The following is a 16,121-nucleotide window of genomic DNA, read 5'->3' on the forward strand; positions in this document are numbered from 1 at the left end:
AAATCTGACTTCAAAATGTAATAAAACATAATTAAAACCACATTATGTAATAATCAACACAAAATGTAAAGAAATCATTGAACACATTTGCAATACTCTCTGCCACATATGCAATAACATTATTACATTTTGCACTGATTGCTTCAAAATGTGGAGTTAGCTGGTTTTTTAGGAATGATAATGGAATAATGTGGTGCATTATGTAATAAACAATCACAAACTGTTTGTGTTCATCCTAATTATAATGCTTCTAATAACAACCATGTTATAGAGCCTATCCACATTTACATTGAGAGTTTGGTCAATAAATACCAACTTTATAATCATTTAGTTGCCTTTTCAGACTCAAAGCTAGACCCCCTGGTTTTAACCTACATGTTGTTCAAGGCAAAATGATTCAAAATGCATTCAAGAATTTTATTGCATTCTACTTCTATTGTTAAATAATGCAGTTTCAATGATGTCTTATTACATTTTACAGCCCATTTTTTATTATAGTATTATTTATTGCGGTGTTATTACATAATGCAGCATTACACACATCTAGCCCTACATCACTGCAGGTAGGGATTCCAAACCTGTACTGTTTGTCCTTTGGCCTAAATCAATACCTAAAGATTTAATCTTTAAATAACTAAAATATAAGAAATCTATTGAGGATCAAATATTTTTTTACAGCAAAGCACTGTCTAAACCAATAATTTCAAATAGTTCATGAACAGTATAGAGAACACTAACGTTACGGAAAAGAGCAGAATTAGTACTCTGCAGCTACAAATCAGTGCAGGCTCCAACTAGCATCAAACACCGCACACACATTATTCACTTGTAGTTGAACTGACTCATCTTAGAGAGACAATTGACCCTTAAACACTAAAGCGCCGGAGAACGCTGAGATATCTGCAGGAAAATCCTCACCATGTAGGTGGTCCATGATTCACTGATTCTGTCTTGGTGACATTACAAAAAAATTAAATGTTGACTAGAAGTGAAAGAGAAATGTTAAAATACTAAAAAACTACATCTTGTTTTTATATGTCTGACAAACTATTGAGATATGATGTGAAGAAAAAAATAACACAACATACAATATATCATGCAGAGCTTGGAGGAGAGCTTTTGACTGTACAACCTCTGTACCCTCCCTTATGTGATGGCCACCCTGTTCACACAAAGACCAAAGAGACAGCCAGAGATGCAATTTGCCCTTTTCTGCGGGGCTGTAAATGTCTCCTGCACAGCAAATATCTTCAGGTGAAGAGAGGATAGAGGTCAAACTGAAAAGCCACCACAGGTCACTCAAACACACTTCCAGTGCTGCGCAAGAGGAGTGTGGCCTCCTTCCCCCGGCCTGTGGCTTTCTCTCTCTGCCCTTTCTCTTAAAAATGTCAGCCAATTCTATCCTGGCTCTCTATCTCTTTTTTCTTCTGCTTCCCATTCCAGGTGTCATTACAGGACTCGCAGTGAAAGGAATACGGAAAGCTATGCTTGCCCTCCTGCTCCACAAACACACGGCGGTTTAAGCGCAGTCCCATTTCAAAAAGAGAACCCAGACTGTGTGAACTATAAAGGCAAAGAGAACATATAAGTTGTAATATTTGTTGTAATAGTCACTTAAGATGATTATATACACTTTTAGCCATAATCAAGCTTTAATGTATTTAAATGTGACTTCATGTGACCAACACCAAGTTGCACATAACTGTGCAATAGAAAGAAAATGCTACATGTTTTTAAAATATTTTTACAAAGTAAAAATGTGAAAAGTGTAACTTGAAGTGTATTGAGCTCGCTTTACTTGAAAACACTGAATAAAATCTCATGTAACTATTTGGCTTAAGAAGTCACTTTTTTATTTTGTATCTAGAAATAGGAAGAAAACCAATTGCAATTTTATTTTCACAGTTTGCTGCAATGCATGGAGGGAGTTCAACAAACATGCAAAAGAAGATGCTCTAGCCATACAGCAAAACACTATATTTGTTGGAAAACACTGCAGATTGATAGGAAATCATCACCCCACAGTGAAAATGGCAGTGGCAGCATCATGCTGTAGGGATTTATTCTTCAACAGAGACAGAGGGGTTGGGAAACGTAGTGAAAAGTGTTTCTACAAAGTTTTGACCAATGGGGAATGAATATAAATGAACATCACAGAAAATTCCAAATCATGCATCAATGTATATTGGTCTATAGCAAAGATCTTCATAAAAAGCAAATAGGTGTGTTGTTGTAACATTGTAAAATGTGATAAGATCTAAAGGGTGTGAATACTTTTGTCAGTGTTTGTGCAAATGGGAGGATTTTTAATATTAAGCACATTTGACTTTTAAATGTGTCAACTGGGAGTCAAAACAGATTTTTAAAAATGAAACTTGAGGCGTACAAATATCATATAAATCACAGAAAGACTATCGCTACATAGCGGAATTCACACATAGCAAATTGTGGAAGTTGATGTTAAAAATATTGTGCATTGAGAAGCTTACCATCTAACTTAGGAAGAAAAATAAAACCCTAGCGCTAGGCCGATCAGTCTCCTCTCTGTCAGTACTGTTCTGTGTTGAGGTGTTGGGTTGTGTCACAGACATCCTGCGGAGACCAACCAATCGATAAAGAGCAGGATATAGCACAAAGCTCCAATTGATTTGTTTTTCAGGCAAATTGAAAGCAATTCAATCTTCACTCCTCTTGTGAAAAAAGATCTGCAGGTTTCGAGAGTGTCATGATAACATTTCATTCAGATGCTACCTCCCCCAAAGTGGTGTTAGACTTTTCTTAATTTCTGTAAGCTCAGTGATTACATTTTGTTTACTTCAAAAATACTGATATTCATTCTTCAGATGCTGAAATCTGGCTAGACATAGGACAAAGTGTACTCGGTGAAGAAATTTGTAACAAAGTGTGGCCTTCTTGCACATATTTAGTTGAAGATAATGTTACACCTGATAGATAAAACAATGCAGAGATGGCATATTTTTTGGCTTTGAGGTGCATAAAGTTTGTGACAACGTCTTATCCACCGCTTTGGTCATCAAAAGTGGACTGGGTTTTCATTTAGCAGAAATCATATATCTTAGGTTCCAGAGAGCATAGCTGCTTTGAATACCTGAACACCAGAGACGGTCTGTACTTTTGGCGCAGCTACTGCTCACACATTTCTTTTACAAAGAAGGTGTTTCAGGTGAAGATTTACTCTTAGAGCATGAAATATGAGAGAGGGTGTGAAGGAAAACCTCTGCCAAGGGTGCAGAACATGGACCTGAAAGTGTGGTGAGTAGGCAGACCTGTGTTTCCCTTGAAGCACAGGAAGAATGTCAGATAAAGGTTCTTGCTTGGCATGGGTCAATCAATTGACTGATGATGGTTTTTAACTTGACCGACTTGACCAGTCACCAGCTACTCTGACACTACACTAAAAAAGCAAACCAGTCAGTGAACACGCTGCATCGGCAAGAGAATATCTACATTCTGTTGGTCTTTCTGAGTAAAGATGACTCAGAGTTACTATTAAACAAGTCTGCATTTTCTACAATATCTGCTTGTCCTACAGGAGACCACTTAAATTGTTAAAAATCCCTTCTACATAGGTTACCATGGATTTAAGATCTGCGGTGGATGCACACACAGAAAAAGTCTTACTGATATGGCAGAAACATTTATAAATCTGAACTTAAGTAGATTTCATACAGGTAATACGGAAGACCTGCTGTCAGTCAAGAAGGCACTAGGCAGACTGGACTGTGTAAAGCATGAGGTTTAGTCCAAAGGGGATTATGGTATACGCCTTTTTCAGAACTTTGGCCCTACTTCTAATGTCAAGTGAAAGAAACTCTTAAGGTTTAGAAAATTTTAACATTGCAAGAGCCTCAACTTTGCAGCATATGGATCATTCCTAACTATTGAAAACAGTGGTGATTATCATTATGACTTTACCTTCTCCTTGGTGCCAGCCTGCATGGGGTCGGGTTTAGTGCGGATAGTAAATGGGGATGCGAGTCTCAGCAGTATGCCCTGGAAGGAGGGATCCATCTTGGGTGAGACAATCTCAAAACAGTCCCTAAATGAAAGGATCCGGTGAGGCTCAATACGAGCCTGTTTCCTAAGCCCTTCTCCAAGCTGCAGGAGTTCCATCCGATGCCCCAGGACCAGGTGAAACGGGAAGGCACGGCAAAACGTAGCCAGGGAGATGCGAAGGTCACTGGGGTTAGTTGATAGCTGGAGTGGGGGACGGTTAGTGCTCACAGATGCTGAATTTGGGATGGAAGAGAGAGGAGAAGGGCAAGTCTCTTGGAGTAAGAAGGATAGACAAACTGTGGGGACGGAGGTTGGAAAAAGAGATGGAGGAGACGGAGATGAGGAGGGCGAGGCAGTGGGGGACGCAGTGGGAGTGGGTGTTGTAGAATCACAATCTGTATGTTGTGTATCTTCATTTGGCAACAGAGGAGTTAGAGGTGGCACCTCTTCCACTTCAACCTCTGAATGAAAGATCCGCCTGGCGACAGCTCTAATCAAACCTGGCATAACTAATCCCACAACAGGTGCAGGGTTAAAGCAATGAAGAAACAACACTTTTCCTCTTCCGTCTCTGCTGCCACGGTTTCCAAGTTTCTCCAATTTCCCTCTACCTTTCTCCTCTTCGCGGGGATCCTTGCACTGAAAGGAAGGGCTCTCGGAGGAGGCTCGGCGCCCCGTGGAGGTGCGAATGTGTTCTAAAATGGCGTCAAAACCATTGAAGAAATCCTGAAGGTTGCCGCCTACGGCCCGCAGTACTCGCTCATTCTCTTCGAAGCAAAGGCCAAAGAACTCCTCGCCAAAATGCTCTCGCAGTTCGCAGAACGGAACTCCTGTGAGGAAAGGGATGCAAAACGTCAGTGTCAGCAAGGCGGCTCTGCAGAATGAACTCTGCTCACAAACTAATGTCGTAGGTGACCTTTAGTGCCCACATGTAGAGAATCAAGTGAAACCACAAAACAAAATCAAGGGTGACGTGATATATATATATTATTAGATTTTAAATAAGAAAACATGTATATTAAATGCTAAATTATTACATGTTTGTTTTCTCTTATGCATCTGCCAAGAACCTTAGTGTTTCGGCTCTTCAATTATTTGTTTACACCAAAATGAATGAAATTCTAACTATTTCAAGCAAATCGACCGTAAAAAGTCACAAGCATAATCAAACATCAAAGCTTTGCTAAAATAATGAATATTGATAGGATAAAAAGATCATGTGCCTACTGACTAAATAATATCAGAAATAAACAGGATTAAAGGATTACAGGAAAAATACGCATGCATTTTAATATAAAATGATATAATTATGCAGAATCATTGCACACTGGCATCAAATATAGAAATTTCAACCTTAATGCTGTTTTAGAGAGGGTGAGGTGCTTCTTAGGTTTTCTTTACTTCTTCCTATGGATAGATTTCAGTCACTTTCAAACATAAGATGTTGGAGACCTCTAAAACGCCGCAAAGTAGACTAAAATAAATAGCATCAAAAGAAAAAAATGACAGCTAAATCGCTGCAACGGAGTCAGTCCTACTTCACTGACGCAGAGAAGGATCGTGTTAGAGCAAAATGTTTAACAAGAAACAGCATTTTACATAATTGACTACTGACGTCAAATATATTTTGGTAGTGTTGGTGTAATGTTTTACATGTGAAATTATGTTTATTGACCTATTTTTGGAAACAGCTTTAAACGAAACAAACAAATCGGTGGAAGGTGCTTTTGTCTTATTGCTAACTGATGCAAAAAGATCTTAAAAAACAAGGTAAAAAATGTCATACAAAAACAATTATTTAAAAATTAAGAAATTATATGTACAGGTCATAGAAGACACTCCATTGTAAGCATCAGGACAGACATTCATCAGGAAAGGTGAGGCTGGGAGGGAGTGTAGGCAAAAATCCAGGGCAACTTACATAGAATTTTATTAATTTTACTGGCAAACTTGTTGGTGGTCTAAAAGCTTGATGAGGCCCTCTCCACACTTACATGTTTTTCCCAACTGTGATTTTCTGCTGTGTGTGCACCACCTGTTCTAATTCAAACCAATGTTTTGTGCATTTTTTTATACACCACAAAAAAAATCTTTGTACTCTGTCTCTACGGAACAGGCATTCTGAGATTTTGAGAAACAACGAGGACCACATTATGCGTACCCAACATTATGTCTCTGATTAACTTCAAATGTAAGAAGCTGAAATCCACAGTATGAAGGACATTTTTAAAGTTGTTATTGAAAAAGCTTCTGCCTATTTGTTTCAGCAAAATACCAGTTTAAAAAATTTATCAGGAGTAGTACAGCCGGGCCCAAGAATGTGATGGCCTCCATTTGTAAAGTGAATCTTTATAATTATTGGAAATTTAAGCAAGTTATTGATCCTAAATAAACAAGTCACCGATCCCAGATAAATGACCGTGTTAAAGCAGGTGGCTGATAAATTGCTTCCATTTCAAATCACTGGATTTTATATCCACTGAGTTTTTTTTAATCAATTAAAAGATGCAATTACAGTACACAGCTGTCTGTTTTCATTCAGGGGTCAAAGTAAATTAGTTGCCCCTAAAATAGCCAAGCTTTACCCTAGGAATAAATTAGAGTTACTTTCATGTTGGGCCTTAGAGACAGAACAACCTTCCCCAGAGAGTAAAAGATAGTCTGAGTACACGCACATGTGTGCATCTATGCATAAACAGTTACATAATAGTTACTCCACTTAGGTCAAAGTACCTAGTATTTCCTATTTTCATGAAATGCGCTACAATGTATAATAACAGCAAGGTCTCGGAAAAGGGCTTTGGTGTATGACCAAACAAATGAAAATAATAAATCTAAGTATATAGAGAGGGGACATTGTGCATGTTGTGCTCACCTATCAATTTACGATACAGATATTAAATTCAAAGCAACCAAGAGGTAGAACAAAAGTGTAAAAGCAACACACTGAATAGAACTGAGGATGGATTATTTATATAAAAGCTACCTTTTTATTTCCTTTATTTCTAAATGTCAAGCTCGAAACAGTGTTTGTTTTTTTGCTCACATTACATGCCTACCCAATATTGTGGCCATGTACTGCAGAATCTGTAGGACATCTTCCTCTGAGCCAGAGTTTTCAAGAAATGGGCACTTCTCCTCTTTCTTTTCACGCTGCCTTTCACTACCTCCAACATCCTGGCACCTGTGAGTCGCACAAAGCAAACAAGCAAATGTATAATCAAATCCTGGAATCAGTAAAGAAAAAAAATGAAAGAAAACCCAACATGGTGCTGAAACTGATAAAAAGCGAAGTTTTTCCTCATCTAAGATGAATACATTTGGAGTGGCATCTGGGTAGAGCAGAGAGGAGAAAAAAACATTATGCAAAATGCACATGTGGTGTAAATGTGCTGGTGTAGTTCCTCTGCTGGTGGTTGTGAGCTGGGATTAAGAGTATATTTGGATGCACTCATAATTTCAAAAAACCCTGACTAGTAAAAGAGATAAAAGATATAATGTTGCAGAAACAGTGCTGTGAAAAAGTATTTGTTCCCTTACAAATTTTATCTGGTTTTGCTTTTCTGTCACACTTACATGTTTTGGATCATCAAGCAAATGTTAACATTAGACAAAGGCAATCTGGGTAAATTTATATAGAGTCAGGTAGGTTTGGGTTGATTTTCTCCTTAAATATTGAAACTTCTGTTTGACAACTGCGTCTTGTTTTTACTTACATTTATATGTGTCTGATGTTAACATTTGTCGGATGATCTCAAACTTATGTATGACAAAAAAAAAGCCAGAGCAAAAGAAATTTGTAAAGGGCTTAACACTTTTTGCAAGGCGCTGTATTTTCTCTTCCACATTAAGATGCTCCAAAGCACAGAAGTTACACCAACTGAGGCCAGAGTGCAAGATACGGAAGACCAGCTGCAGCATTTCTGCATCTTTATGCAGTATGTGTCATGTGAAGGTTGTCTGTAAGTGTTGTGTCTGGCTGAAAACCCTCCACTGAGTTTTGCTGTTTTGACAGGACACAAACAAGAGGTGAAGAAGTGAGACTAGGTGTTTGTCTATTTCTTTGGAAGTGTGACTGAGGGCCAAACAAGAAAGGGAAAAGTGGCGGCTGCAAAGCAAACAAGAAGTGGTAGAGACGGTGAAAAAAATTGAGTGTACAGGTTTGTGACATGTGACAGACAAGTGCGAAAAGTACAAGGAACCAGATGGGAAGTGAACGACAGGGATACCTGAGAATTGTGGAGAGGAAATAAAAGCTGCAAGTAGTTAAAGGTTTATACCTGATTTCTTGTTGTTTGTAGAACTGCAGAGTTCGTTGAAGAGCCTCCTGAACAGTCTGTGTCTGCAAAGAAAGATCACATAATTAAACGGGTTTTTATTTACGTTTGATGAGGAAAGCTTTAATGATTTTCTTTTATCTTTTATGTAATTGTCCATTTTGTGCATTTCTCCCTTTTCAAAGACCTGAACTATTGCAGCTGATTTTTAAGACGTGGCATTTACAAGACTGCTGCTACGCAGGCAGTGCATTAAAGGCTGTTTCTAACAGCAGAGTATACCCATTATTTTGACTAAAAGAGGACTAGAAAGTGCATCATTGTCTCCCTAACGCTAATTGTAATCCTTTGTAAAACATCTGGAATGCCAACTTATGTCTTTAAGTGCAGTACATGTTCTACTGGGATTTTGCAAGTTCTCAACATGCTGGTGAAAATCCTCCATCCTTAAGGAGAAGACCAGTTGCCTTCTACTTCACCATTCACCATTTCTGGAATGTCTCTAAAATAAACTCATACCACCAAAGCTGCATGGACTTTGAATATTATTGAAACAATAAAAATATAAAAACCATCACATTTAAGGAAAGAAAAAAAATAGCACATCACATCAATCACTTTGCTCCTGAATACCCACCAAAGGCGTTCACATTTCGTAAAACTCGAGCTACGTCTATACAACACAAGAAACAATGCAAGATTGGGTTGTTTAAAAAATTTTAAATATGTGGTGTTGTTACGGCCAGTGGCCTTGTATGTTTTCTTTTTCTCTCCTTTTTTCTGTATATCTGCAGCTTTCTAATCAAATTGACTCCACTGGGAACCGGATGCGGCCCTCATCCTCCTGTGCCACTCCCTACAGCAGAGCTGATTGGCTCACCAATTGTCAGCTCCACCAATCTGTGATGAGGCCTCCTTTTTTAAGAAATTTGTAGTTTCTTTTTTGTTTAACTTTGTTTAACCTGGACAAAAGGTGCAATTTTGTTTTAAGATCTTTGGTTTACACCTCTGATTGCTTTGTGGATTTTGTTGTATTTAGTACTTTTGGTTGTACGCCCCTACCTTTTGATTATTGTTGATTTTTACCCTTTAGCTCCAGGTCTTTCTGAGACTCTCCCTTCAGCATGTCATTTGACTTTTGCTGTCGCCGCTAGTCTGGTGGAGCTGAGTAACTAGGGAGTTATGAGGAGAGGGTACTCTGAGAGGGGGAAGCTTGGCTGGAGACTGTAGCTCTGAGGAGGAGCTTTGTGGAAAAGACGGCACTTTGTGGAAGAAGGCTGGGCACCCCCAAATGGCTACTAAGGGACATTGAAGGATTTGACCAGGATTTCTCAATCATGCATGAAAGAATCAAAGAAACACTCCAGGTATATTTTTGATATAGCACGATATAAGGATCAAAAGAGTGGGTTTTATGTAGTACTGCCACCTTGAATTTTTTTCACCTTTTGTCACCTGTCTATGCCTATTCTGCATTTTGGGTCAACCTTAATCTTAAAATTTTAATGGAGTCCCATCACTACTTAATTTATCACCCTGGTGCTTCTTTTGGCTTCTCGGCTTGGCAAAAGTGATGCACATAAGCCACCCAAAAAAAACCCTCATCACCTAACACAGTCATTTTTAATGGGTACATTTCTCAAGGGACACTTTAACAAGTTACATTGAAGTAAAGGTGCGAACAAAATTAATCATGACTAAAGTCCATTTAGCAGTTCTGTTCTGAAGCTTTTTTAATGAGCAAGCCTTTGTTAATATCTATGAAGCTCTGACCAACATAAAAAACAGATCCATATTAAATTTTCACTCCTGAATGCCAGTTTCAAAGGAAAATCAAATTAACTTCCATAATAGAAAATGCTTTTATGAAGTGTTTTGTAATATTTTGCCTTATAGTTGTACAGAAAATTTCCAAATGACCATAAGACACAAACCACTTGAATGCTGGTGCGCACAGCTGGCATGTTTAGCGCTGCTGGCAGTCTAAGCTTTAGAGGGCGGGTCCAACACGATTATCTGAGATATGGCTGAAATGCACGACTGTTGTGACAATACTGGAACACAGTGTGCCAGCTGGAGAGGTCATTCTGGGGTCACCAACCACTCTGGTCAGATACAGGAGAGATTTTTTGAGTCTGTGTCCATTTGTCTGCATTAGTGTGTTTGTTTGTGAGAGAGAGAGTCAGAATGAAAATAGAGAAGATATGGGAGATTTTGGTCCAAAAACAACTCCAAGAAACCTTAACAAACAAGATACAGCTTGTCTACAGAGGAACTTATTTTTTTCTAAAAGTTGATTTGCTTTACATGCACCACTTCCTGACACAAAGTTAAAAAATAAATAAATAAAAAATAGAAAGAAACATTGATAATTTTTTCAGAAAAGACTTTTTATTGCATACATGTAGTCCATGTGGACAGCATGTTTGATGAAGTTGCATTCTAAGATTTGTGCATGTGAGAAAAAAAAACTGCTGGATAAACATACTGTTCTCTTACATCACAATTAGTCTGCACTGTAGCATCTCTGCTCCTTAAATTAATGTGCAAAACTACAAACTGAATACAAGACAATTTTAATTTTTTCCCACCAGGGGGTCTTTTGTGGGCTCTAGTGTCCCTTATATGACAGTAGGCTGACAGGAAAGGGGGGAAGACATGCGGCAAACGTCAGCCGGGTCTGGGAATCGAGCCCGCGATTGCCGCGTCGAGGACTGAAGGCCTCCAAATGTGGGTCGCACTATCCCCTACGCCACCACAGCACGCCCCAATACAAGACAATCTTAATGAGCTCAAAGTAATGGCCTCTATCAAATTTTAAGAATAACTCCAATGCCCATAGCAACAATAAGAAAAATGTAAGACATGTTGCTGTCTCTTTTATTTATATGAAATGCTGGTTAGTCTCCTCTGCAGAAGGAGAATCTGCCTTTTCTGCCTGGCAGTGTCTCTGATTTTCATTGAAACAAATGCATCGACACACATCTAACTAGATGTGTTACTCCCTTCCTGCTTTTATTACAATAATCTTATTGTATTTCATTAGTACATTGTATTAATTAAATACAGGGCTGGAAAAACTTTCACAGTTATGAATTTCTTAAGTTTTTGCTTCTTTTCTCACACTTTCGCAAACAAACTTTAATTCTGCAAAGAATTAAAGTTTAACTTTCATAACTCATTGGCAGGATGGTTTGGGTAATAATTTACCTTAATAACTGAAACAATGATAAACAATTTTCTCAAGTTTTCTTTGTCGGGTATTAAAATTACTGATAATATAAAACAGAAGACCTGTTGAGGGCTCTTTTTTGGTCATTTATTAGGAAACTGAACTACAATACATTATTTCTTAAAATTTGTAATCATTATATTAACAGTTATTGTCAACCATAAAGGTGTGATCTGTTGCCTTAGGAAAGTTGGAAACTTCCTCGACTTTCCAAATAAAGTAGAATCTGATCCAGCAGAAAGGCCCAATAGAGCTCACCAATAATAACAAAGTAACATATAATGTCAATTACAAAGAATGTCCAGTTTCACCAGCATGTTTAACCCATCTATAAGCAAGGTTCAGATTTTACTGATACAATAAAAGAGCTTTGTGAGTGAAACCAACTTTCTTACTATAATCAAAAAGCTTAAACTATCGTATGTTTTACAGTCCAAATGCAGGAGTTGTTTGAAAGCTGGCCTTTTTTGGTTTTTACTTTTCTGTCTTTTATTTAAAATTTCCTTTTTTCATTTCAATCTGACCTGAGACAAAAAAAAATAGCTAATTGCAAAACTTTTTTTTTTTATCCTCATACATCACTAGGGAAAATATGGAAGGCAGTTCTTAAGGATTAAGAATCACTTAACAATTTTGGTTTTTCCTGAAATGTCAAATTACAAACAGAAACAGTCTACTTGCGTTTATAAATGAAAGCAAAATAACATTCACAAAAATAGTTAACTAAAGAACACCCTGCAAATCAAACCACAACCTATTTTTAGTTACCAAAGGAAGAGGGATGGAAAAATACAGCATGTGCAAATGTGAAAGTTACAAAATGATCATCAAAGCACCAGCAGATCCAGCCAACTACAAAATGAATAGGTTGCTTTACTATATTCTTCTTCTATTTTCACTGTAACATTGTAATCGCAGACATATCAAATCCATGTTGAAACTAATAAACAATAGATTATGCATTAATGATTTAAACTGGTAAGAATCTTACAAGGTCAACAAACACACAGCTTTGGAGCTTTTATGGTATTGCTGATTTCAATAAACAATATTCTTGACAAGTAAGTCAAACATGAGCCACGTGGCAGGCAAACATCGTAACAGAGTCTTCCTTTATTTATTTGTGTAAAACACTATCTTTGCTTTTCAGAAATATCCAACAAATGTGGGTAGTCATGTAGTAGAAACTAATTGAGCCACATTCATCTCATATTAAGATTACACTGTTCTGCAACTACTGCTGGCTGCCCAACTGCAGGCTGGCTTCTTCAGCAGACAGTTTGAATAATTAACCAGCTAATGTCCGCTTATTAGACCACCAGTGTTACTCTAAAAAGAGCTAAACAGTTTAATATACTGCGTCATAAACCTCTACCATTTAAAAACTACAAATACATTTCTGTGCTTTTTTTAGGCATATTTTGTCTGAGTCTGTGCACCAACATATAAATAAATCCTGTTATCATAACAGTACTTATCAATCAAAAATGCATTCCTCCCTAAAAACTACAGTGACCTGCTCTAAAATGAAAAGGTGATCAGCTTAATGAGTAAAAACATACATGACTGTAATCAAACATGAAACTGAGAAAAGAGAGCTGAAATGATTGTTTGGGTGGCTGCTAATGAGCGTAAGTGCGTGTGCACGCGTGTGTTGCTCCTGCTGGGCCAGTGTGGTCAGAGTTCACACAAACAGAGGCCCTGCTCCTTCCTGTCAGTCACAGTGAGCTGCTGTAAACATGCCCCCTGTTTGCACTCCTATATGCATTTTGTCTGCATGAGTGACATCTGTGCATGTGAGAGAGAGAGGTCAAGAAAAGACTGAGTGTTGCTTGGTAAGACGGAGATCGTATTCGTGGAGCTAGAAGCTATAAGACATGGACATTGTTAGGTCTATCTTAGGGGGATCGCAGCTCCTCTAAACGTTACTTATTAAACCAGCGGTTCTCAACCCTGGACTTCAGGACCCACTGTCCAGCTTGTATTAAGTGTTTTCCTGCTGTCACACACCTGACTTTAATGAATGGGTGATTAACAGGCTTATGCAGCACTTGATGGCGTGCTGAGGAGGTGATGCAATCCTTTTAATCAGGTGTGCTGGAGCAGAGAGACGTCTACCACATAAAGGACAGCGGGCCCTGAGGACGAAGGTTGAGAATCACACCTCTATTTGTTTATCTAGCAATAATTATTATTTCATATTTAATTAATCAAAGCATTTGTTATCTTTGTATGAAGAATAACTATAATTTCTAATATAATTTACAATGTTTAATTAAAATTAATTATTAAAACATTAAAGTTATCTTTATGATAATTTCTCCTCTGGTAGACAGGTGGACAGCACTTTATTAAAACTGTGCTAGGAGAGTGGAAGCTTTTTGAGTATGAGAAGATAGGAAAGGAAGCAGAGGTGAATCCAGGGAAAGTTGGCGCTAAGAAGTGACTTCTGAAAGCAAATGTGCAGACTGAAAGCTGCAGCAATAAGAGTCGGACAAGATATCGCATGCCAGTCAGAAACAAAAACTTTGAAAGAAGCCTCCTCTGTGACACACAACCGTCTTCCTGTTCATATGTGGAGAAACAAGCAAACATTACTGCCTATAAAACAACTGAGGCACAGATAGAAGATGCACCAACAAACACAGGTCTATCTGTCACAATCCACACACAGTTGAATATATACAGACAGAGGCCGGGGCATCTCTGACTCTGCCTCACAACAACATATTTAGTATTATATAATCTGCCAGATGATTCAGGCTAGCAGAGCAGAAGGGAGAAAATAGGGTTTTTTCATAGACAGCACAGTGCACATCACATCATTGATGAAAACAGGGTTCCAAATGGGCAGAATATCTCTACACTCCTGGACTTACAAATAATATGGAACCTGCAAAAAAAAAAAACAACTCTGGATTGCTGGCTGGCTGGCTGTTCTTTCTTTCTGGCTGGCTGGCTGGCTGGCTGGCTGGATGGATGGATGGATGGATGGATGGATGGATGATGGATGGACAGGTGCACAAATGCATGGATAGATAGATGGATTCATGGATAGATGATGGCTGGATGGAATCATGGACAAATAAATACATTCACGTATGGATGGATGGATGGATGGATGGATGGATGGATGGATGGATGGATGGATGGATGGATGGATGGATGGATGGATGGATGGATGGATGGATGGATGGATGGATGGATGGATGGACTAGACAAGAGACAAGAATTAAGTGGAAATGTTTGTTTCCCCTAACTCTTCTGTTTTTCATACTTATCCAAAAATGTTAAATCTTTAGGTGTCTTAAGAAAAATTTTAAACTCTTATTTTTCTTGAGTATGTATATATATTAGCCAGCGCTCATCATGAGCTGTGACACAGTGCTACACATGTAGGCTAAGAGCTGTAAGCTTACCGTCGGTGAAGTGAGTCGTTTTAGGCTCTCCCCCAGCGAGTCCAGGTTCACCCTCCGCCGCCTGGTAGCCCTCTTGTGGGGTACACAGGGTCCCTGCTGCTCCTCGCCCGCCGGGCACGCCGACCTTTCAGCGGGGCTGCGGCCGTTCCAGAGCAGCGCTCTGTGGGACGATGGGAAAGAGGAAAACGGGCAACCTCGGCTCTCGTCGGCCGGCTCCAAAGCGCCATCCCCTCCGTCTCCTCCGGGGCTTTCAAGCCCGCAGTCTGAGCCCACTGAGCTGCTAAATGACTCGGATGAAATCTTGCGCGACGACGAGGACATGGTGGTGTTGAGGAGGAGGAGGATGGTGGTGTTGGTGATGGTGATGATGGTGGTGTTGAAGAAGATGATGCTACAGTAGGCTCCGTACCACGTCCACCTGTGCGCGGGGGAGTCATCAGACAGTGGGGTGAGGAGAGAGGCTGGGTGGGTGAGAGGGGGTGAAGTCCGTCCGTGTTATTAGGACCGCATGTGTGACTGATAATGTCCACGTCTGGCAGTGTGCGTGAAATGCGCGTCTGTTGTGGAGAAAAGCAGGAGCGCTCTAATGGCACGCAAACATTTATGTAAGAAGGAGAAGGTGGAGGTATCTCCTTTTAAAAACAATCCTCCTCTCCCCCTTCAGTCAATCCACTTTGCTCCCAAAGGTGATAAAAGCTCCCTATGGTGGATATCTACAGAGAATTACAAAAATCTTCCTAGCATCCGGATTTTAAGCGTCTATTTATAAAGCAGGCGCTTTTTAAAAATAACTAAGATGCAAAGAAATTGACAATATGGCAGTCCCACGGCACATTATTTATTCCGCTTACCCGGGCTAGAAATGCTGGCTTCATAAGAATGTTGCGTATCCCCCCCTCTCAGTAAGCCGAATCCCCCAAGTCACCGCAGATGTGTCTGCTTCCCTCTCTCCTCCTCCTCCTGTTCCTCTGCGACAGCGGCTCTCCTCTTTGGCTGATCTTCTCATCTCCTGTCCGTCCTCCTCTCCCCGTCCTTCAGCGTCCCTCCTCGTTTATCGCCCCGTGTTTTTTTTCCGGGGTGGGAACGTCGCTCGCACTCGGACTGAAGGTAGATAGACAAACAGCTGGAGTTGGAGCTGCGCGAAGAAGAGAGCAGCGAGAAAGCGCGCGCGGTCTG

The 16,121-nt window shown here is 39.4% G+C and overlaps 1 protein-coding gene across 1 annotated transcript in view; it reads right to left on the minus strand.

Annotated features, from left to right (window-relative positions):
* Window positions 1–16,121, minus strand: part of gucy1a2 (guanylate cyclase 1, soluble, alpha 2) — a 39,699-nt gene extending 23,578 nt beyond the window's left edge. The window contains exons 1-4 of the mRNA XM_044119690.1: window positions 14,946–16,121; window positions 8,298–8,359; window positions 7,077–7,201; window positions 3,937–4,847 (exon numbers count right to left, since the gene is read on the minus strand). Coding sequence (XP_043975625.1) covers window positions 3,937–4,847; window positions 7,077–7,201; window positions 8,298–8,359; window positions 14,946–15,266 — 1,419 coding nt within the window. The 5' untranslated portion in view covers window positions 15,267–16,121. The remainder of the gene's footprint in view (window positions 1–3,936; window positions 4,848–7,076; window positions 7,202–8,297; window positions 8,360–14,945) is intronic.

The sequence above is a fragment of the Gambusia affinis genome, linkage group LG06, assembly GCF_019740435.1.
Source record: "Gambusia affinis linkage group LG06, SWU_Gaff_1.0, whole genome shotgun sequence".
Taxonomy (NCBI): Eukaryota; Metazoa; Chordata; class Actinopteri; order Cyprinodontiformes; family Poeciliidae; genus Gambusia; species Gambusia affinis.